Genomic DNA, 14,447 nt, shown 5'->3' with positions numbered 1-14,447 from the left:
GATCTCCCTTGTGCAGGGGACAATCTCTTTGGAGATAAAGTAAAAGAGGCAGTTTCCTAGCTGAAGGAACATTCTGAAACCTTGCGACAGCTCTCCTCTGCTCCTCAAGAGTCTCAAACATTTTCACGAAGACTCCCAAGGAAAGATTCAAAATGGCCATATTATAGGCCATGGCGGTACTATCCACCTCCTGCCCGTGGAAGGTCATCTAGGCCAGCACAAAGACAGCAGGCCCGACAACCAAGACCACCTAGAGCTCAACCCCCACCGCAGACAGGCCCAACTTCGGGATTTTGAAATTTCACCGGAGAACAGAAGCCTACCTGCCAATCTGACCCCAAATTTACCAGTAGGAGGTCGGATCACTTTCTTCCAACACAATTGGTCGCACATCACCACAGACCAATGGGTACCCTTTAACATCTCAAGGGTATCACCTGGACTTTCTCACTGTACCAAATGATACTCCACCCACCTTGTTTTGGACAGCAAACAATCAATCCACACTCTTACAAAAAGAATTATCCACCCTTCTGAGAGCCAGGGCCATGGAACCAGTTCCCCGGCCTCAGCAGGGCAGAGGATTCTACTCCCGATATTTCCTCATTCCAAAGAAAGTAGGAGGCCTACGTCCCATATTGGACCTCCGGAAACTCAACAAATACCTGAAAATAGAAAAATTCAGGATGGTGTCATTGGACACCATGCTGCCTCTTCTTCAAAAAAGAGATTGGTTCTTTTCTCTGGATCTTCAGGACGCTTACGCTCACATTCCAATATTCCCTCCTCATCGCAAGTATCTGCGATTCCTAGTAGGAAGTCAACATTTTCAATACAAGGTGCAACCATTCGGCCTAGCCTCAGCACCTCGAGTGTTCACAAAGTGCCTGGCAGTGGAAGCTGCCCACTTGCACAAGGAGGATGTGCACGTGTTTACTTACCTGTACAATTGGCTCATCAGAAGTCAAACAAGACAAGGAGCTTTCAACTCTCTCAAGCTCACAATAACTCTACTCCATTCGTTGGGATTCCTCATCAACTACCAGAAATCCCACTTCATACCATCTCACCTGTTACAATTCATCGGTGCAGAATTAAACACCATAACGGCAAAAGCTTTCCTTCCAAAAGACCGTGCACAGACACTCGCCTTGTTAGCAGGCTCTCTACGCACACGGACGCAAATAACAGCCCATCAATGTCTCACTCTTTTGGGTCACATGGCCTCCACAGTTCACGTCACTCCTATGGCCAGATTAGCCATGAGAGTTACTCAATGGACACTCAGAAACCAATGGATACAAGCCATTCAACCACTGTCTTATCCAATTCAAATAACTCAGCAACTACTGTCCTCGCTCCTATGGTGGACAAACATATAGACAACTTGCTTACAGGCTTACCTTTCCAACAACCGGTTACGCAAGTGACATTAACTACAGATGCATCCACCTTCGGGTGGGGAGCACACATTGGCCATCTGCAGACTCTCAAGGTACTTGGACAAAACTCGAAGCTGCATTTCAAATAAATTTCCTAGAGCTTCGAGCTATACGTTATGCGCTGCATGCGTTCAAGGACTGCCTTTCCCACAAGACTGTTTTGATTCAGACAACACAGTAGCCATGTGGTACATAACAAGCAGGGAGGTACGGGCTCGTATCTCCTTTGTCAAGAAGCACCACAAATTTGGGACTGGGTCCTAACACACTCAATGTTTCTCCGGGCCACTTATCTGGCAGGCATTCACAACGTAGTGGCGGATCACCTCAGTGGTCAATTCCAAACTCACGAGTGGTCTCTGGAGCCAGAAGTGGCGACCAAGATCTTTTAACGTTGGGGTCAACCAACAGTAGACCTCTTGCATCACAACTGAATTACAAAGTGGACAGATTTTGCTCCCTGTACAAGCAGAGAAACCGCTTACCCAGGGATGCCTTTGCTCGCCACTGGAACTCAAGTCTTCTATACGTGTATCCTCCGATACCGCTAATAACCAAAACCCTAGTGAAGCTACAACAGGACAAAGGGTCCATGATACTCATAGCCCCATGTTGGCCTCGACAAGTATGGTTTCCAATACTCCTCGACCTCTCGATCAGAGACCCAATTCGCCTGGGCACAGCACCCACTCTCAACTCAGGATCAGGCCAGGTTGCGTCATCCCAATCTTCAATCCCTATCCCTAACAGCATGGATGATGAAAGCTTGATCTTGCAACCACTCCATCTTTCAACCAATGTCTCTCAAGTGCTTGTAGCTTCATGTAAACCTCCACACGAAAGACCTATCGTGCTAAATGGAAATGGTTTACCACGTGGTGCACACAAAACAGTGTCAACCCTTTTTCATGCACTACATCATCTTTATTAGACTATCTATGGCAGTGGTTCTCAACCTTTCTAATGCCGTGACCCCGAAATACAGTTCCTCATGTTGCGGTGACCCCTTGCCCCGCCCTTGCAGGGCGAGGGCGGGGTGAGGGTGGGGCTTTGGTCATATGGGGGCGGGGTTATGGATGGGGTTGGATTTTAGTGCATACTTATTTATTATGACATTTATAAACAGAACCACCATTCCTCATAAAACAATAAAATTAAGAAACATAAAGCATCAGTTATAATAGTAAAACCATACTAATAAAAGAATATTTTAAAATTACTGATAAATAGAATTTCTATTAATTAAAATCATATACATTTTTATAATTTCCCACACACCAATAATATTTCAAAACAGCACATATATCAAATAACACACAATAATTAAAACTAATAAGGATTTTAAAAAGCCCCTGCTGTCCATACATGGGAGCTCTTGATTTCCAGTCACCCTGATATTGTCGAGGATTAGGAGGTTATCCTCTCTCTCTCACACATACACTCACATGTCCATTCTCTCTCACACATACACTGTCACATACTTACACATTCATGCTCTTATACCCACCATAACCTCTCACTCTCACAGACACTGATACACTCTCAGGGTGTAAGACACTCTCTCCCCCCCCCCCCCCCTCACACACACACTCTTACTCCCCTGGATTTTCTCATACACACTCATGCTCTCACTCTTACTGGCTCCCTCACAACCTCAGAGCCTCTCAGATAAAACTCTATGCAGCAGAAATAATGCTGAATGTTGAGAATTGTGTTATGCAGACTAATCTGGAAAATGCACTAATTTCTACATGAGTCATAATGAATCAGTCCTCAGCTGCAGGCATCAATTGATTATCCTGGCTCCCTTTATGTTTGCCAAATACAGTTCATGTGTAACAGCAATCCTAATTCTCCACCAGATCAAGCTGATTTCACATCCCACTTCATACTTTGTCACCTTCAGCTGAGTCAAACAATTAATCTAATTACTGCCACTGCTGCCACATGGCTATTGGGGAGACACTGATTGCTGCTATTGGCACTGAAGCCCATTCTGCTGCCTCCTCTGTGCAGGCCCCGTGGGTTTCCACTTCCTCCATGTTGATCTCGTACATTGTGAGATCCGCCATAGAGAAAGTGCTACTCTTGCACATTCCCAAAGATTACATGTGCCTATCAGTAAAAAGTATTTTTTTTTACATCTGCTTCCCTTTCTAATTTTTTGCCATTTCCTTTTATATTGCCTTTTTTTCTATTTCTTTTCTCTCCACCTGTCTTCTTCCCTCAAACACACAGTCAGGTTCTCATTCTCACATGCATTTCTCTCTCACACACACATACACAGGCTCTCACTGGCACAGGCTATCTGAGTCTCACACACAGGCTCTCTCACACCCCCACATGCTGCCTTGCTCAAGCACAGGCTCTCACTCTTACATGCTGTCTCTTTCACACACACAGAGGCTCTCACATGCTGTCTCTGCAAACACACACAGTCTCTCAACTCATCTCATACTCGCACACACCTCTCTCTCACCTCTGGGCCTCTTCTTTACGGGTTGCCACAGGATGGGCTCTGCAGTGGCCCTAGTCTTCCCGGCCCCGCTGCTCCTCTTCTGCACGCGGCTGAAGCGCCTCTTCTACCCACGCGGCTGACGCGCCTCCTCCTTCCTCCCCATGCGGCTCCGGCAACATTTGTCTTCCGGGGCAGGGCAGGCAGGAAGGCAGTAGGAGGAGCACCTGCAGTGGCTGATACACCTCCTTTCTGCCTGCGCGGCTCCAGCAACATACGTCACTGCGACGCGCTACCTTTTTGGGCCATGTCTCTTCTCTTTTGGGGTTGGAGGAGGCAGGTCGCCAGCTTCGCCCCGCCTCCCCGCAGCAGCCGTGGCGCCACGGACCGGCAAAAAGCCCCAAGGGCCCGGTACTGGTCCGCGGACCGGTGGTTGGGGACCTGTTTTAGGCGCAGGGCCGGTGCAAGGGTATTAGGCGCCCTATGCGAAACGTCAACTATGCCGCCCCCCCCCCCCTGCCTCCACACACAATTAACTTACATTGTGCATTAATGAAAATAACGAAGTCTGTATTTATAACAGAACACTTATTTGACATTTTTATGCCATGTAAACCATTGAGATTATTTGTCTTATCGACGGTATAGAAACTCTTTTATAAATAAATAAATAAAAATATATAAAATAAACATAAACCAAAGCTATACTTGTTGCTCAAACAAAAAAAGCAGACACATCACATAATATTAAATAATTAAAATGGCAGTCAATCAAGAAAAATGAACTTAAAAAGCCATCTTTACTTACCCCCTCCAGCAGCTCTCTTACTCTTCTTCCATGCAGGCTGTAGTACACACCAGAAGCAGCAGTAGTGGCTAAGCTCTATACCAGGGGTCAGGAACCTTTTTGGCTGAGAGAGCCATAAACGCCACATATTTTAAAATGTAATTCCATGAGAGCCATACAATATGTTTAAAACTAAATACAAGTAAATGTGTGCATTTTATGTAAGATCACACTTTTAAAGTACAATAAGTCTCTGAAAATATTACACCAGGCCTTAAGACACCAATACATCTCCTATTAGGAAAACGGACCAAGTCAGGCTGCTATAGAGTCCTACACAGAAACAACACACCAGCAGAAAACCTCACCTGAATCACGTGCTGTCCCTCACCTAACATAGAATAAAGAGACCAAAACGCATAACAAGAAGCATGCAGAAAAAACTGAATTGGAAACTGCAACAAGCCAGAGTCTCTGTATGCAGTGTAACAAAGGAAAAAAGAAACATCACCCATCCTTATAAAACAAATCAAGAAATATAAAATCATCAGCAGTAAAACTGTACTAACAAAAAGAACATATTTCGAAACAGCTGATGAGTGGAATATCCAATAATTAAAAACTCATATAAAACATTTCCAGATACCAACAAAATATTTAAAAATAGCAGACACAAAGACCCAGTAATGAAAAATAATAAGGATACAAAAATTTTTTTGCTCTGCATACCTGGGAACATTTGATATCCAGGTGTCCTGAGATTGTTCTGAATTAGCAGGAGGTGGGGTGGTTTGCTTGGAACTTTCTCCTCTCTGTCACATACCAGCGCTCTCTCTCACACTGGCTCTCAATGACACACCTATACACACATGCTCTCAGTACTCACATATACACATGTTTTTTTCTCTCATATAGGCTCTTAATTACACATTTACACACATGCTGTCTATCTTTTCACGCTTACACACACACACAGGCTTTCAATCACATAAATACATGCTGTCTTTTTCTCTCACACACAGACTCTCATTCACATGCTTACAAACATGTCCTCTCTTTCTCTCATTTACACACAGGCTCTCAATCACATACTCACATGCTCCGTCACCTAAATCAGCTCTCAATCACACACAGACACACATGATCTCTCTCTCTCTCATTTAAACACATGCTCTCAATCACATACTCACATGCTCCATCACCTAAACCAGCTGTCAATCAGACACAGACACACATGATCTCTCTCTTACTTATACACACAGGCTCTTAATCATACATACACATGATTTCTCTCACACACAAAGGATCTCAATCATACACACTCTCTTTCACACAAACTTACACATACAGGTTCCCAATGGTAAACTTACATTCATGCTCTCTCTCTCACAGGCAGGCTCTCAATCACAGACATACTCTCTTTCACATACACAGGCTCTCAATCATTCACATACATGCAATCTCTCACTCACACACACAGGATCTCAAACACACATGCTTGCTCGTTCATTCACTATCTCTCTCCCCCACCCCGGGAACTAGCAGCAGCAGCCTCCTCCCAACGCTAACCTCTTCATTTTCAGCCCTCGCGGAGGCGGAGTCCCATCGGCCGCGGTTGAAACTCCATTTTCCTCCGAGCCGCGCTGCAGTCTTCTTCCCGTCGGACACTAGCGTGGCCTCTTTTCCCGCGCAGGCACCCGATGCTCTCCACTTCCTCTTCCGGGCCGCGGGAAGAAGAGAGCACGCCGGTGCCGCTGAGTCAGGCACCGGCGTGCTCTCTTCTCCCGCGGCCCGAAGAGGAAGTGGAGAGCATCGGGTGCCTGCGCGGGAAGACTCCCGCGCAGGCACCCGATGACTCCAGCGCTGGCACCCGGCTGACTCCAGTCGTGCCCGGCGTGCTCTCTTCTCCTCCCCCCCCCCCCCCCCCGCGGTCCGGAAGAGGAAGTGGAGAGCATCGGGTGCCTGCGCGGGAAGAAGAGACCAGCTAGTGTGGTCTCTTTCTTCCGCGCAGGCCACCCGATGCTCTCCACTTCCTCTTCCGGGCCGCGGGGGGGGGGGGGGGGGCGGGAAGAAGAAGAGAGCACGCCCGGTGCCGCTGACTCCAGCTGTCCTGCCGCGTTCCGCCCGGGCTGACAGCAAAGGACTCACATGCTTGAAAGCGCGGCTCTCTTAATTTTACCGGGGCAGTGCCGCCCCCGGGAAGCTGGCGCCCTAGGCGACCGCCTAGTTCGCCTAGTGCTTCCGCCGGCCCTGTTTAGGCGACCCCTGCGTTTTGGTCGTTCGACCCCCGCCGGGGTCGCGACCCACAGGTTGAGAACCGCTGATCTATGGCATCTCTCAGACTCTGGTCCACACCTCCTCTGTAAGAGTACATTTAAGTGCAATCTCAGCTTATCACAATACCATTGGAGATGCACCAATATCAGTGCAACCCCTCGTTAGTAGGTTTATGAGGGGTTTAATTCAATTTAAACCTCCACACCGACCACCGGTCACAGAATGGGACCTTAATGTAGGCTTAACAAGGCTCATGCATTCTCTTTGAACTCATGGATTCCTGTGATGTTAAATTTCTCACTTGGAAGACTATCTTCTTAATAGCCATCACATCTGCTAGAAGGGTTAGCGAGTTACATGCACTTGTTACATACTCACCCTACACAAAATTCTTACATGACTGAGTGATACTCCGTACACACCAAAAAATCTCCCCAAAGTAGTTACGGAATTCCACTTGAATCAATCCATCATCTTGCCTACTTTCTTCCCCAAACCGCTCTCTCACCAAGGAGAGAGGGCTTTACACACTTTGGACTGTAAACGTGCGCTTGCGTACTATTTAGATCGCACTATGGCCCATAGGAAATCTACCCAGCTCTGTTTCTTTTGATCAAACAAACCTGGAAAAGCGGTGGGCAAGCAAACTCTATCTAATTGGCTTGCAGATTGTATACAATTTTGTTATGAAAAAGCAGGCCTTTCCTCTCCAGGGGCAAGTAAGTAAAGGCTCACTCAGTAAGAGCAATGTCAACCTCAGTAGCACACTATCGTTCAGTGCCAATAGCTGACATATGTAAAGCCGCAACATGGAGTTCTTTTCATACCTTGCGGCTCACTACTGTCTCGACAAGGAAGGACGACACGATTCAGCCTATGGACAATCTGTCTTAAGAACTTGTTTCCAGCATAATCCAACTCCTTCCACATCCAACCTTTCGTGATTTCAGGCTGCCTCATTTTTCCCAACAGTACATCAGTTGTGCCTGTTGCACAAGTTTGTACGCTGTTGGTCCAATACAAAGATGACTCAGCCTGTACCTTGCTAATCACCCCATATGTGAGGACTAGCATCCTGCTTGTCCTGGGATAAAGCAAAATTGCTTACCTTGTAATAGATGTTTTCCCAGGACAGCAGGATGTAGTCCTCACGAAACCCACCCGCCACCCCATGGAGTTGGGTCCGATACGTTTTATTTTATTTTTGGCTAATGCTCATTGCTACAAACGAGACTGAAGGGAGACCCCTGTGGCTTGAGGGATCATAGCATGCTGGGCATGCTCAGTAGGCTCAGGATGCCAGTCAAAGTTTCTAGAACTTTGACAAAGTTTTCCGGGATAGGGCTCCGTCAGTGACGTCACTCATATGTGAGGACTACATCCTGCTGTCCTGGGATAATACCTATTACAAGGTAAGCAATTTTACTTTCTTTTTAATCAGGCGAGTGTTTCTGTATCTTTAGGATACATTTTCTTGGTCAGCGATTACATGTTTTTGTAGTTGGTGATCTTCTCTATACATGGTATAGATTAGTGCTTAGTACTGACACTTCTATTAGTTATGACATTTTTGTGGTTTACCACTATATCTGGTTTTCTAGCATAAAGCTTTTTATTATTCAGGGAATAAATACATATACTGTATAATATACATGAATATATATATATAAGAAACAATAACATTAAGTATAATTGTACAATAAGAATTTGACAGTGGGAGCTGGGACCAGAGCTTGGTTGATTTATTGCCGCCCCCCCCAAATAAAGATGGTGTTCTGTTTCTGTGCAGTAACACCAGGGCTCAATACAGAGGCAGTATGATGTTTTCTGTTTTATTGTCTATTCCTTTTCATATCATTCCTAATATTCTATTTGCTTTTATGACTGCTGCGCATGCTGAACTGGGGATTTTGAAGCATATTATCTGCAGTGACTCCAAAGTCCTTTTCCTGGGTGGTTAATGCCCAATACTGAACTCAGCATTCTGTGCTTGTAATTGGAATTATTTTTCTTTATGTGCATCACTTTGCACTTTTCCACATTAAATGTAATCTGCCATTTCATATGTTTAGTCTTTCAATGTCCTGCAGTTCCTTGCAATCCACTACTGTTTTAATAACTTTAAATAACTGCTTGGTAATAACTTTGTAGATAACTAAATTAATGAGGTATGTAGCTGTGGAGAAATTTCCTAAAATAAGGAATAGATACATTTTCTCTTTGACTCCTAATGCACAAAGTGTAATTTTACATTTTCTTACTAGTCCATTACAGTTTCTTGAGAGCTGTGAACAAAAAGGAAAAATGTATGTACATTTTGCTTTCTGTCGCCATCTCCCCAAATATAAATTAATCATTATAATTCTTAAATATTTGGAGACCATATGACTACGCACATAGACGATGCAATAGCATGAAGATTGGAGAAGTTATGTTAAAAATGAATATGTGATCTGTTAATTTCCTATATGCATTATACTATGTGAATTTTTACTCATAGGGTCTATTGTTGGCATTATTAATCATATATCAACATGTTGCTTTGACATGAATAAAGTTTTAACTAATTTAAGATTTGTATTTTGAACAGAGATGTCCATGGAGCTCCAGGTTCCAAAGGGCCAGGTAATATCCCATTACAAGATCAGCACTTGGCTCTTGCTATACTATTGGAATTAGCAGTGCAGAGGGGTACACTAAGGTGAGGAATGCACCAATTTTATCATCTTTTTTTCGATCTGCGAAACAAACTCAGTAATCATTTTTGCATTAGATCTAAGATTTAAGGTCTTTTTCAGTAATGTAGCAAAGTGTAAGATCTATAATAAAAAATCACAGCTATAAAGGAATGGGTTTCAAACTCAAATTATGTTTTGGTATGGATTCCTGCTTCAGGAGAATTTTAAGAACCTTGAAAATCTAGAAACGAGAGTAATGAATAGTTGAAATTTCCTAGCGTGTAGCCAGATGGACTCAGAACAAGTGGGTATAGTGTGCTCGTGCTAGCAGTTGGAGACGGATCTGACGTCAGCACGGGTACATATACCCCCACAGGAAGTGAAGCCACTCAGTAATTTCCATCTCCAAAGCAGTTTGGAGAGCCTACTTTCTACTTTCCAAATTTCTTAGACGACGAGCCCCGCACTCCTGCGGTGATACCCTCGGGTCCCTCCCTCAGTCGAGTTTCCCGAGGTGATTTCCGTGGTCCCTCGGAGGTTTTAGGCCTCGGTCCGGTGGCCGAATCGCGGCAGGGTTCTAGCCCCCAAGCGAGAAGGGATCGGGGTCTGGCTGAGAGGCGCCTCGGTCCCGGCGTGGACTTCGCCGCAAGCGAGACGAGTTCGGCGGCTTAGAGGCAGCGGGTGCACTTCCTCGAGCGCGGCGGTGAAGGTATTTCCCCTCTCCCCCCGCAGCCGGAGACCGCCCGGGTTACAGTCGAGAAGCGCCGAGGATCAGGTAAGGCGTACATCTCTTATCTTTGGTCTCCGTGGTACGAGGATCGGCGGCGTTGCCTGCATGCGGCACGCCGTGGAGGTCGCCATTTTGTCTGCCTTGTTCAGGTATTGAGCGCCCACGGATAGGCGCCTGTGGATAGGCGCACAACGCAGCATATATATTGCTAAGCGCATATTGCTTATTATTTAGCACATATTGCTGAACGCATATTATTGAGCGCATACTGTTTATTATTTAGCGTATATTGCTGAACGCATATTATTGAGCGCATACTGTTTATTATTGAGCGCATATTGCTGAACGCATACTATTGAGCGCATATTGTTCTTGGGCTCATATTCTTGAGCACCAGCCTCCGGGCAGTCCGGCTCATGCGGACCCTGATATCTCGGAGGACGAGTCCGAACCCCCTGAGGAGGGGGAACTTCCCTCGGGGATAGAGCCATATCGAACTATGAGGCGGTTCTTTCCCAAGGAAGATCTCTCCGACCTGGTCTCTCAGTGCCTGACGGAGTTGGCTATTCCAGGCCCCAGCACCATGGAGGCATCTACGCAGAACCCCCTGCTGGAGGGTCTTCGTCCCACAGCCCGCCATTTCCCCTTCCTGCAAGCGGCGCAACAGCTGATAGATTTGGAGTGGAATGCGCGGGAGGCCTCATTCAAAGGGGGTCGGGCCCTGTCCGGCATGTGCCCCCTGGACCCGGCAATCAAGGATAGGCTGGCGTGCCCTAAGGTGGACGCCTTGGTTAGCACTGTGGTCAGGCGCACTACCATTCCAGTGGAGGGGGGGGGGGCAGCCCTCAAGGAGGCTCATGACCGACGCCTGGACACCATCCTGAAACAAACCTTTGAGGTGGCAGCTCTGTCTCTACGAATCGCAACCTGCTGCACAGCGGTGATGCGTTCCTGTTTGTCACAGGTCCGGAACAATGCTCCAGCAGCGGACATGGAGTCAGCTCTCTCGTTCCTTACGGATGCCGCCTCCAACCTAGTCCGTACAACAGCCAAGGGGGTCTCATCCTCAGTAGCAGCCAGGAGGCAGCTCTGGATTCGGAATTGGTCAGCCGATGCTCCTTCTAAGACACGTCTCACTAGAATGCCGTTCAAGGGTTCTCTCCTGTTCGGCAGCGACCTAGATAAACTGGCCAGCACATGGGGCGCCTCTCCAGTACCTCGACTGCCGGAAGACAGGTCCAAGAGGAACCAGCGAATCTTTCCGAGGCCCTCCAGAGGTAGAAGCTCCCAATGCTTCACTCCCTATAGGAGTCGCTACCAGGCACCTCGTCCTCAGGCCAGGAACCAGTCCTTTCGGACCAAGCAACGCAAGAGGGTAGCCGGCTCGGGTTCAGGTCCCGGCCGCGCCTCACAATGAGAATCAGCCAATCCATCCGGGGGACGGAGCCATAGGGGGCAGGTTAACCCTCTTCTACCCCAGATGGGTCGAGATTACGTCGGACCAGTGGGTCCTCGCCATCATCCGAGAGGGCTATTATCTGGACTTCCATCACACCCTTCAGGACAGATTTGTGGAGTCTCCGTGTCCAATCCACAAGAAGGCGGCATTAGAAGTTACCGTGGCGAGGCTCCTGTCCTTGAAAGCCATAATCCCAGTACCTGCATGGGAAATGGATTCTGGGCACTATTCCATTTATTTCATGGTGCCCAAGAAAGAGGGCACTTTCCGGCCCGTATTAGACCTCAAATCAGTCAACCGATACGTACGTACTTATTTATTTATTTATTTAGATTTTTATATACCGGTGTTCCTGTATGGAATACAGATCACATCGGTTTACATTGAAACAGAAACATAAATTTTTGCCAAGAGGCATTACATAGAACAAGGTTATGGAACTTGGAAAAGGGTAACTAGATTCAAAATTAACATTGTAATATAAGCATATTGGCTCAAAAGTCTCATTTAGCAGTATAAACAAAACAAAAACAAAAAAGCACATCAGAATAGTCACATGAGACCTGCAGCAAGAGATTGGATACATAGTCGAGTAGAAGTACAGAACCTGGGGAATGCGATGATGAGGAACTCTTACTGGCTGAAGTGGAAAAAAAAATGTTTATGGTTCTGTAAAAGCTTGTTTAAAGAGCCAAGTTTTAAGTTTCTTTTTGAATGTAGAGTGGCAGATCTCTAGACGGATGTCTGGCAGGAGCGCGTTCCATTGAATGGGGCCAGCAGAAGATATGTTACGTTTCTGAAGCGAAGATTTTGTTGAAGGAACATGGAAAGTGCCTTTATATGCTCCTCTGATGGGTCTAGCTGAAGAGTGAAGACAACGTTGGGTGCTTAAGTGAAGTGGGGCTATATTGTGAATTGATTTATGAATTACTGTGAGCACTTTAAAAAGAATCCTTTGCTTAATTGGAAGCCAATGGAGGAGTTTGAGAATGGGGGTAATGTGATCTCTTTTATTCGTATTTGTAAGGACTTTAGCTGCAGAGTTTTGTAACAATTGGAGGGGTTTGAAGGAAGAGATTGGGAGGCCGAAGAGAAGCAAATTACAATAATCAATTTTTGATAGTATAATGGCTTGAAGAACCAACCAGAAATCGTTGAAATGAAGAAGAGGTTTCAGCTTTCTCAGGACTTGAAGCTTGTAGAAACAGTCTTTAGTGGTGGTGCTTATAAATTTTTTAAGGTTAAGCTGATCGTCTAGAATGACGCCTAGGTCTCGAACTTGCGGTGAGTGATTTAATAAAGGAATGGTTGCAGTGAGTGGGTTAGCTGGGTTTAGCAACTTGTTGTTAGAATCTTGATTGATGATAAGGATCTCGGTTTTACTGTTAAGAATAAGGTTAAGGCTAGCAAGAAGATGATTGATTTGTTGCAAGCAATTTTCCAATGACTAAGGGTTTTGTGAAGAGATTCTGTGATTGGGATGAGTATTTGGATGTCATCCGCGTAAAGATAATGCGTTAGATTTAATTTAGAAAGTAGTCGACAGAGAGGTAAGAGGTAAATGTTGAAAAGGGTTGGGGAGAGTGAGGAACCTTGAGGGACCCCCTGGTTGGATGGGACCGGATGAGATTCTTTGTTGTTTATTTTTACCTTAAATTGTCTATTTGCCAGGAAGGACTTGAACCAGCTGAGAACTGTACCCTTAGGGGTAGATTTTAAGAGGCGCGCGAACAGCCTACTTTTGCTTGCGCATCAGACTCAAGCTAAAATCCTGGATCGGCGCGCGCAAGGCTATCGATTTTGTATAGCCTGCGCGCGCCGAGCCGCGCTGCCTCCCCCCCGTTCCCTCCAAGGCCGCTCCGAAATCGGAGCGGCCTCGGAGGGAACTTTCCTTTGCCCTCCCCTCACCTTACCCCCCCCTCCCCCTACCTAACCCACCCACCCGGCCCTGTCTACACCCACCCCTTACCTTGTCGGGGGATTTACGCCTCCTGGAGGGAGACGTAAATCCCCGCGCGCCAGCGGGCCTGCTGCGCGCCGGGCCGCGACCTGGGGGCGGGTACGGAGGGCGCGGCCACGCCCCCGGGCCGTAGCCACGCCCCGTACCCGCCCCCAACACGCCGCCGACACGCCCCCCGAAACGCCGCGTCGACCGGGCCCGCCCCCCGACACGCCCCCGACACGCCCCCCTCAGAAAACCCCGGACGTACGCGAGTCCCGGGGTCTGCGCGCGCCGGTAGGCCTATGTAAAATAGGCTTACCGGCGAGCAGGGCGCTGAAAATCCGCCCCTTAATGCCTATGTCTGCCAGACCTGTTAATAGAGATGAGTGGTTGACAGTGTCAAATGCCGCAGAGAGATCTAAAAGTATCAAGAGATGAGGTTGTTTTTTGTCCATGTTAGCTAGAATAGTGTCGGTAAGAGAGATAAGTAGGGATTCCATACTCAATGATTTACGAAAGCCGTATTGTGAAGGTGCAAGAATAGAGTTTTCTTCCAGGTACTCGGATAGCTGTTTGACTATCTTTTCCATAAGTTTGGCGATCATTGGCAGATTGGCTATTGGGCGGAAGTTTGCTGGATCTGAGGTCAGTAAGTTCGGTTTTTTTAGTAAAGGTTT

At 46.7% G+C, this 14,447-nt stretch overlaps 1 protein-coding gene across 1 annotated transcript in view; it reads left to right on the top strand.

Annotated features, from left to right (window-relative positions):
• The window catches only part of LOC115092958 (E3 ubiquitin-protein ligase HERC2-like), a 2,733,734-nt gene that overhangs the window by 162,545 nt on the left and 2,556,742 nt on the right, over positions 1-14,447 (top strand). The window contains 1 exon segment of the mRNA XM_029604466.1: positions 9,552-9,662. Coding sequence (XP_029460326.1) covers positions 9,552-9,662 — 111 coding nt within the window.

Source organism: Rhinatrema bivittatum, chromosome 5, assembly GCF_901001135.1.
Source record: "Rhinatrema bivittatum chromosome 5, aRhiBiv1.1, whole genome shotgun sequence".
Taxonomy (NCBI): domain Eukaryota; kingdom Metazoa; phylum Chordata; class Amphibia; order Gymnophiona; family Rhinatrematidae; genus Rhinatrema; species Rhinatrema bivittatum.
The sequence above is the reverse complement of the archived record's forward strand: the minus strand, read 5'-3'. Positions and strand labels throughout refer to the sequence as shown.